At 46.4% G+C, this 9,288-nt stretch overlaps 1 protein-coding gene across 3 annotated transcripts in view; it reads right to left on the bottom strand.

Annotated features, from left to right (window-relative positions):
- Positions 1–216: 216 nt before the first annotated feature.
- epha2b (eph receptor A2 b) overlaps positions 217–9,288 on the bottom strand; it is a 60,188-nt gene continuing 51,116 nt past the window's right edge. For all 3 annotated transcript variants that reach the window (XM_080215184.1, XM_080215185.1, XM_080215187.1), the window contains exons 15-17: positions 7,160–7,353; positions 3,833–3,988; positions 217–2,223 (exon numbers count right to left, since the gene is read on the bottom strand). In XM_080215184.1, coding sequence (XP_080071310.1) covers positions 2,115–2,223; positions 3,833–3,988; positions 7,160–7,353 — 459 coding nt within the window. In that variant the 3' untranslated portion in view covers positions 217–2,114. The remainder of the gene's footprint in view (positions 2,224–3,832; positions 3,989–7,159; positions 7,354–9,288) is intronic.

The raw sequence follows: 9,288 nt of genomic DNA, 5'->3' as shown, positions 1-9,288 counted from the left end.
TGAATGGACCTGCCTCGCATTACGCTGATCTTTCTCCACACCCTAACTATGATTGTCACACTACATCCTGCGCTCTCTCCTTTCCTTCTCTATGAATGGTATATCCTGATTGTATAGGGCGCAAGAAACAATACTTTTCACTGCGCACTAATACATGTGACAATAAGAAATCAAAATCAAAAACTCTAAAAGACAAGGAAGTCACAGGAAACTCTGTACTAGTACATCTGCTTTTATTACAAAAGACATCATTCTGCACAGACAGCCTGTCAATCTCTTCACCAGCTCCATTCACTTCGATCTGAATAAATAAACCACTTCCTAAATACAGGCAAATTTCAGGACAATAAGGAATGAAAAATTCACACATTTGCAGCTGGAGGGGACATAATTAAGTTGAGAGTTAAATAAATTAAAAGGTGTAATATGAAAGCAAGGAATAAATACAGTTTAAATAAAACATATTTCCACTTCTTTTTTTAAAAAAAAGAACCAGAGCTTCTATCAAACTATTTCTGAAAGGATTCATATACACATATATATATAAAAATCTGTCCAATCCCAATAAATCACTAAATAAAAAACTTAGGCTGTGCAAATTCACTCTTTTGTTTTTAAATTTTAAAAAAGATAACACGGATTTTAAAAATAAAGGATTCCACCCCCTCCGCCCTGCCCTCGCAGACACTGTGTGCAAATCCACAAGTTACGCCACTCCAACAGCACTCCCCCCGCCCCACACAACCCGCCCAAAGCTAAACGATTTTATTGCGATATTGATGACCGATCATTACAATTACACACAGACGTCGGGAGGTGGGGGAAGGTCTGAAATGGGAATGCTTGTAGGACAGGGAGATCAGACACTTGCATTTTGGGGAGGGGGGGGTGGAAAGTTTAACCTTTGGGGTTTAGCAGGATGGCGCATTGTTGGCAGAAAGCAGTCAGAAGTACCCGTCACTTGCACCTCCAGGATTGGCGCAGAGGTAGTCTTTGAACTGGCTGAGTGGCACATGACCACTATTGTTCGGATGACCTGCGCCGCGTTATACATGTGGAATATTGCCCAGCGGTCACTACTAGGGCACCTCGCGGATTTAAACACTAGCCCAACATTGAGTGAAATGTGTCAAGCGGCCCCGTTGCATGCTGGCCTTTTCCGACTGTTCAATCACGCACTGAGGGCGGTGATCTTCAGCAACCTCCGGGGCCAAGTTGTTGGATATTTGGAATGCAGTGTTAGAGTTGGAAATCATTCAACAGAACCCACCGAACAGGTTCAGCCAACTGGGGAAATGCTGTGCGGGATTTAGCCAGTCATGGCTTGACTGTAACACTTGTTTATGATGCCACCATAAGCTCTAGATCTAATGAAACCGGTTTTAAATTACATTTGTACACAAGCATCGAGAATTAGAATTCCACGTGCCATCTATTAAACTTCGCCTGCTTTGATGGCATCAAGTTTGCTGACTTGATGTTCGTGCTTCAGACCACAAGCAACAGGACGTGTAGCATTCCAAAAAGTCCATATTGCCCGAGAGTTTCAGCCTCAGTGTGGTAGTGTTTCTGTGGGTGCTGCTCGATATGGAGGCGTCTCTGGCAACAGGCTTAATAACTGGGCACCTGCCACCCTGTGGGATGAAGCCAAACCAATCCAACACACATGGACTGGGACAACAAAGTAGGACTGGATGCTGCCTGGATCCAAAGTAGCCAGTTCATTCCCTCTATACACACACACACACATATAAGCAAACACACACAGCGTACCAGCTCAGCAATTCAGTCACAGCCTCTCTGGCTCCAGGGCTTTGGAAGGTTCCCAGTCCTTACACAATCACGTTGGCCGCTCGCCAGCTGGAATTCCAAACACTGGACGAGAGGAGTCACGAGAGTCCGGGTGGTGAGGCATTCCCCTCTGTCCATTTCAATCTCCTCCAGATTTCAAAGGACCACAGGAAGAGAGATTTTCTTCAGCACCAGGTTCCTCCTGGACTCTTGTGTCAGTATATAAAGCCATTGTTCTGTTCAAGTATTGCAAGTTGTTTGGAGAAGGTTTTTGAGTTGTGAGCACCCTCCCAGGTGGAATGTGCAGGGGTAGGGGTGGGAGTTCACACAGTATATACACCCATGCTGGTAGCTTGTTCCTGCAATCCCAGAATGCTGTAAGCAATCCGTTTCTGGTGGCCTGGTAACCGCACTCCAATCTTTTTCACATCCCTGAATTAACATTTAAAAATAGGGATTAGTTAGCATACATCAAATTTTCAAAAACTTGCATCTATACAGTGCTTTTCTCAACCACCAACATCTCAAGGTTGCCAATGACAGGCCATTTGAGCATTGGGACATGACAACCGATTTACGCACAGCAAGCTCCCACAAACGGCAAGGTAATGACAGCCAGAAACTCCATTTGTATGATGCCGGCTGAGGGATAAATATTGCCCAAGACACCGAGAGCAACTCCCCTACTCCTCCATTAATCCCAGAGAGAGCAGACTGGGCCCCAGTTTGATGTTTTGTTCAAAAGGCAGCGCCTCTGACAATGCAGCACTCCCTCAGTACTGCACTAGAGTGCCAGCCTGGAAACGTGTTCGGGTTCTGATGTGGGACTTGAACCCAAACCTTCTGGCAATCGTGCGACTGACTGAGCCACGTCTGACATGTGGAAGGGGCTCAATCACTAACACAATGGTTTATTTTTTAGTTGCTCCTCATCATGTGTAACGACTTTGCAAACACATTTTATCTGCTTGGTGCGTCTGATGTAACTGTGATCATGCAAATGATAGGAAGAGCAAGGAGGAAGTTTTCCTGCATCTGGCTATAATAATACAGGTAGGGAGGTTAACGTGTCATTGTCGCATCGAAGCTTAAAGTTTATTTATTAGTCTCACAAGAAGGCTTATATTAACACGGTAAGAAAGTTATTGTGAAAATCCCCTAAAAAATCCCACGCGCAAGTGTGCATTTTCTGGTTTGTAAAACACTTGCTTTGTTCTCACTTCCCATTTTTCTATCTCACATTATGATTAATTCATTCTGTCCCGACTATTCCTGAGGGCCCATTTTTGCTTTATCTCCATCTTGCTGTCACTGCGCGCTGAATCCCATTCCACACTAACAAAGCGCTCACACAAAATGCTGGGAAGTTGGAGCGCTTGTTCAGAGCCAGGGATACATCTCGCCTCGGTTAAGACAAAACAACCTCTTTCTCATGGTCACGCAACAGGAGGAGGGAGACTGAACCCCAGTGACAGCAAGCTAGGCTGCACGCAATGTTTATTACGATGCGGAGGGTCAGTCGTGTTTATTTAGTCAAGTGATAGCTTCATGTCAAACTATGAGAAGTTAGATTGTCCTCAAAACTATTAATAGCACATCCTCGAAGTGGTGCCTAAACATCCATGCAAAATTCCCCAGGGAAGGAAGCAAATTCCCAGCAACTCCAGATAGAAATTCTCATGAAGCATCCTTTTTGTACGGCTCGGGTAGTAAACTGATGAAACAGAACGAGTTGAAGAATGTTGCAGATTTGGAAGACTGGGGAGACATGGGGTGTGTATTGGGGGAGGGGGGGGTGGAGGTGGACTGGTACGCCAGCGAGCTGAATACCAGAAAGAGGGGCATGAGCGTCATGGAAGGTTTTTACAAGCCAACTCCTCAGGGGCAACTTGCCCAGACACAGAGTCCACATCACTGAACGATCAGATATGCAACCTCCCAGAAAATTAGCAGCCTAAAGACTGACTTGAGTATTTCTTCCATTCTGCCACTCACTCCCCTAGGGGCAGTGCCATTAGGGGCTGTTCCTAAGCGTACTCACTCTGTGGTTAGCTGGACAACATGCTCCATTGTGTTGTATCCCGCTGTCAGAAAATTCTCCAAGTACTGTCCCATTTTTATAGACTCCAGCCACTCATTGACCGTACGGAAGATCATACCATCAGTCCCACTGGTGCTCGGCAAGCGGATAGACACACTACAGAGAATTAGGAAAACCATAGGCGATTAGAATTTATTGACAAGGTTGCGATGCAGAGTTACGTTCATTGTGGGCATTGATACACTATGAAATGCAACCTTCTGAGGCATCATTGTGGGGAGTGGCTGACATCATTCCCTTCTCTCTTACTGTCAAAGACGCAACAGGATCATAGAACCCTACAGTGCAGAAAGAGGCCCTTTGGCCCATCGAGTCTGCACCGAACACAATCCCACCCAGGCCCTACCCCCATATTATACCCATTAATCCCTCTAACCTAAGCATCCCAGGACACTAAGGGGCAATTTCTTAGCATGGCCAATCAACCTGACCCACACGTCTTTGGACTGTGGGAGGAAACCGGAGTACCTGGAGGAAAACCCATGCAAACACGAGGAGAATGTGCAAACTCCACACAGACAGTGACCCGAGCCGGGGATCGAACCCAGGACCCTGGAGCTGTGAAGCAGCAGTGCTAACCAATGTGCTACCGTGCCGCCCAATGCCAGGATGGAATGCCTACACAGTTATCCTTGTGACCAGCCTGAGTAGGCCTTAAATTGGACAAGTTTGTGGTTGATCCACTTCTCCAGAGAGGACTCCCTAATCTGTTTGAGCCTTACAGCTCACACAGACTGTGCCAATTCAGAGCCTCATTCTAGGTTCAACCTTATTAAATTGAGACAAATGTGGAGCAACACATGCATTTTGACATCTTAAGATCGCTAAGGTACCACAGTATGTGTTTAAACTGAGTCTCCTGCCTAATATTTGCCCAAAATCAACAGTTTGGAGTTGCAGCAGATTTTTCAATCATACTTTTCATTTTTTTCAGAAAAAATAGTGGTTATGATGGTCTTATTGCCAATGCATGTTGGTAGCTTAAATTTTATTTATTAGTGTCGCAAGTAGGCTTACATTAACACTGCAATGAAGTTGCTGTGGAAATCCCCTAGTCGCCACACTCCGGCACTTGTTCGGGTGCACTGAAGGAGAATTTAGCACGGCCAATGCACCTAACCAGCGCGTCTTTCGAACTGTGGGGGAGAAACTGGAGCACCCAGAGGAAACACACGCAGACACAGGGAGAACATGCAAACCCCACACAGACAATGACCCAAGCTGGGAATCGAACCTGGGTCCCTGATGCTGAGGCAGCAGCGCTAACACTGAGCCACTGATTTAAAGGTGATTAAGAAAACTCAAAGTTATCAAACCGTTCTTGCATCTTCTTCATTTGGTTTGGTTTACAGAGATTATTCTTTGCAAGAGGCGAAAACAGGTATCAGAGTGCCTGTCCCTTTAACCTCCAAAACCAGAGATTTACGTGACTTCCTCTGGAATGTTTTAATTGCCTCAGTGGCATCCACTGGTTTTATTGCAGTCTGTTTCATATCCAGTTCCCCGTGGGTGACAAGGGTTTATTTTGATCCTTAAATCTTATTTTGAGGTCAGTTAATCTCTGCAAATGTTAGCTCAACGCAGGATGGCCTTAAGCTTGGGAGTAACTGCAACCATGGCAGCGAGGGGTTAAATATCAGAACATAAGGACAACCAGTTCAGCGCAGAGGCTAATATTCCAATGCACCATTCTACTCAAGTTCACCCTTGGCCAACGTAATTCCTTCATTTCTGAGCTAGTCAGACAGACATTGATTGCTGCGCTCTGATCAAATTGCCCAGAGCCATTATTCAAATAAGAGGAGTTTTTTTTTGTGTGGTTTTTCCATTGTTCCTGCACCTGGATCACTGGAATGTGCGTTTCTGGGATTTGAGAGCTATCAAGTACAAAGTTGGATCCTCGCCAGCACAGAGATTTCATTACCACTGCCACTTACGCAGTGCAACAAATCTAAACCAGTAGTTAGGACCAGGTAGGCACCTCCCCACCTCCCATCCCCAACTATGAAGAGGGCCGGTCAGGGTCAGAGCTGTACTGCCCGAATGGTCAGTAAGTCCGACTGCATGTCATTAGTTCATCTACAGACTGTCCAAGATTGTTTCCCATTCATATGGGGAGGTCACTCAATCCCTCCACCTTCATGTTTTTTTAGGCAGCAGTAGATTTATTAACTGTTTGGATGCTTACACTGGAGGATATTGCTGTTTTTGTAACCAGAACTTTAAAAAAACATAAAAAGACAGGATTTGGACACTCCCCATTCCTTGCAGCTGCTAACTCCGATATCACACACATATGTGGCACAGTAGCACAGTGGTGAGCACTGCTGCTTCACAGCTCCAGGGGTCTGGGTTCGATTCCCGGTTTGGGTCACTGTCTATGTGGAGTTTGCACGTTTTTCTCGTGTCTGCGTGGGTTTCCTCCGGGTGCTCTGGTTTCCTCCCACAGTCCAAAGATGTGCGGGTTAGTTTGATTGGCCATGGTAAATTGTCCTGAGATGTGTACGTTACAGAGATTAGTGGGTAAAATACATAGGGATATGGCGGGGGGGGGAATTTATTTACCTTGGCAGTCTCCAAATGAAACTAACAAAACATTCCAAGCAAATCCCTCGCTTAAACCTTGTAACGGGCAGAGTTGAGCTGTAATCCCAATAGGCCCATCAACTCATTGCCAACAGAGAAGCTGGGAATGCCAACAACAGCATCTGTGGAGCTCACCAATCTCCAAGCTGTTTTGGACAATTTCCTTTTGATATTGCAGTCAGTTTTCAATCGCCCAATTGTTGGTGGTTTATCAGGTCAGTAAAGCCTGCTGACCTTCACTTTGTGGGCATTGATAACATTGATGTCCATCTTCAGAGGAGCTTGTCAGTGCGTACACAGCGAAATGGTGAACCGCGTTGGAGAGTGATTGGTGTATAACCTTTTCATGGCATTAATTGGTGCTGGGGTGTACGTTACACAGAACCAATTGTTACATTGAAGGTTCAAACACAGTCACCGCCTGGGAATATCACAGCCGATCCCCAATCCAACATTGACACGTGCGCTGAGCTGGGGGTGGATCACAGGATAGCAATCAGGACTGACTCCTCTCCTCCGACCCACCCACCCCAAACTCCACATGAGCACCTCAGCGGCACTGAGCCCAACAGCAGCGCCCCTTCTACAATCAGCTAGTGAGGTTTTGGGAAATGAGCTCAGGAGCACCCAGTCCTCCGGTACAGAAGGTGGCAGCATCTTCTTATCTCACAGGGGCCTTACCGGGGATCAAAGTCCGCAATGTTTTTCAAGGAGTCTGGGTTGCGGATCAGTTTGTCGAGGATGTTGACGATGTCACCAAACTTGGGCCGTTTGGCCCTCTCCTGTTGCCAGCACTGCATCATCAGCTGGTAAATGGCGGAGGGGCAGTCCATTGGAGCAGGCAAGCGGAATCCTTCATTAATCGATTTCATCACCTGCAAAAGACACAAACGTATAAAATAATAACCCAGTGCCATTGGCCTGCAGCTGACAGATGCCAACAACAATCCAGAGATTGTACTTTCTTAAACACCAGGGAGAACATGGTGTCTGAGGCTGAGGCCTACAGTGCAAGAACCATTCTCACCACCAATAGCAGTCTGGGTTGAAGGACGATCTGATGCCATTGGCGGTCTGGTCAGTAGTATCCAACCACAGCAATGTTGACAACTCAGGGTCCAAAAGGTAATTTTTATAGGAGGTGGGTGTCGCTGGCCAGGCCAACATTCATTGCCCACCCTTAATTGCCCTGGAAAAAGTGGTGGTGAGCTGCTTTCTTGAACCACTGCAGTCCCTGAGGTGCAGGTACACCCACAGTGCTGTTAAGGAGGGAATTCCAGGATTTTGACCCAAAGACAGGGAAGGAATGGCCGATATATTTCCAAGCCAGGATGGTGAGTGGGAAATTCCAGCTGGTGGTGCTCTTAGGTACCACTACTCTTGATCTTCTAGATGGTAGAGGTCATGGGTTTGGAAGGTGCTGCCTAAGGAATTGTGGTGAGTTCCTGCAGTGCATCTTGTAGATGGTGCACACTGCTGCCACTGTGTGCCAGTGGTGGAGGAATTCAATATTTGTGGAAGTGGTGCCAATCAAGCTGGCTGCTTTGCCCTGAGGGTCACTGAATGGTGACAAATTCTTAAAATGTCACCCAGCCAAACTGTTGGGTGCAGGGCTCCCACTTGAAACGAGATAGTCCAGTATCTAATGAGCATGGATTCCCAGGATAAACAGTTCCTAAACAGGCAATCCCACTCCACTGGTGGGTAATGGATTATACCACCCTGGCGCAGTGGTGTGCTTTCCAATGCCAGGGGTTAAGAAGTGCATTATATCTAACTGGGTCAGTAACCAAACTGGTGGTGCCTGGTACCATCCCAGGTGACCGAAACACAAAACATTCCCCACTAACTTTATCCTCGACTTTAATTAGCATTTGACAAGCTGCAGAGAAGTGAAATGGACAAACACTTCTCGTGTAAACTGCAAAACAACAAGAACACGCAACAAGAAACCATCCTCAAAAATCATTTGGCCAGGAATCTTGTTCCCATTGATTATTAGTCCATATCTGCATTTTGTGGCAGTTTCTTAATTAATAGATTAAAAAGCATGTTTAAAATTGGCTAAGTTCGAGAAGACTGCATCTGATCATAGAAACTAGAAGCAGGAGTAGGCCATTCAGCCCTTCGAGCCTGCTCTGCCATTCGGTTTGATCATGGCTCATCATCAAATCCAATATCCTGATCCCACCTTCCCCCCATATCCCTTCATCCCCTTAGCCCCAAGAGCTAACTTGGCCTTGGACCTAACAGCTATCTCATAAATAGGATGGGAATGGAGAGATACGGTCCCCGGGAGGGTAGATGACTTTAGTTCAGTCGGGCAGCCTGGTCGATGCAGGCTCAGAGGGCCGAAGGGCCTGTTCCTGTGCTGTAATTTTCTTTGTTCTATCTCAGAACCCATCGGATTGGAAATCATCCTCAGTCCTGAGGGACTGTCTGAGGAGAAGAACATTCCCAGTTCTCTACCCTGCCTCGCCCACCACAGAATTTATGAGATTCCCCCCCCCAACTTCCAAACTGCAATGAATACAATCCTAACCAACTTAGTCTTTCCTTTATACGGGGACCCGGTATCAGCCTGGCAAACCTTCCCTTCACTCCCTCTATGGCAATTCTGGACTTCCCCACCATCGGGAATGTTCTTTTTGAACCTATGGACATTTGTCCCTCTGCACTGCACTCCCTGCCCCTCTATTCTCCCAGACTACTTCTGAACCACCTCTACTCATTGGTGAGAGTTGCCACTTTTCTCCTCTATAACATAGTCTGCCCCGTGTATTGCCCTTTATGTTCTTCAAGCTCCCATG

Source organism: Carcharhinus amblyrhynchos, chromosome 30 (assembly GCF_965287045.1).
Source record: "Carcharhinus amblyrhynchos chromosome 30, sCarAmb.v2.hapA, whole genome shotgun sequence".
NCBI lineage: Eukaryota > Metazoa > Chordata > Chondrichthyes > Carcharhiniformes > Carcharhinidae > Carcharhinus > Carcharhinus amblyrhynchos.
Note: the sequence above shows the minus strand (reverse complement) of the source record. Positions and strands in the feature narration are given on the sequence as shown.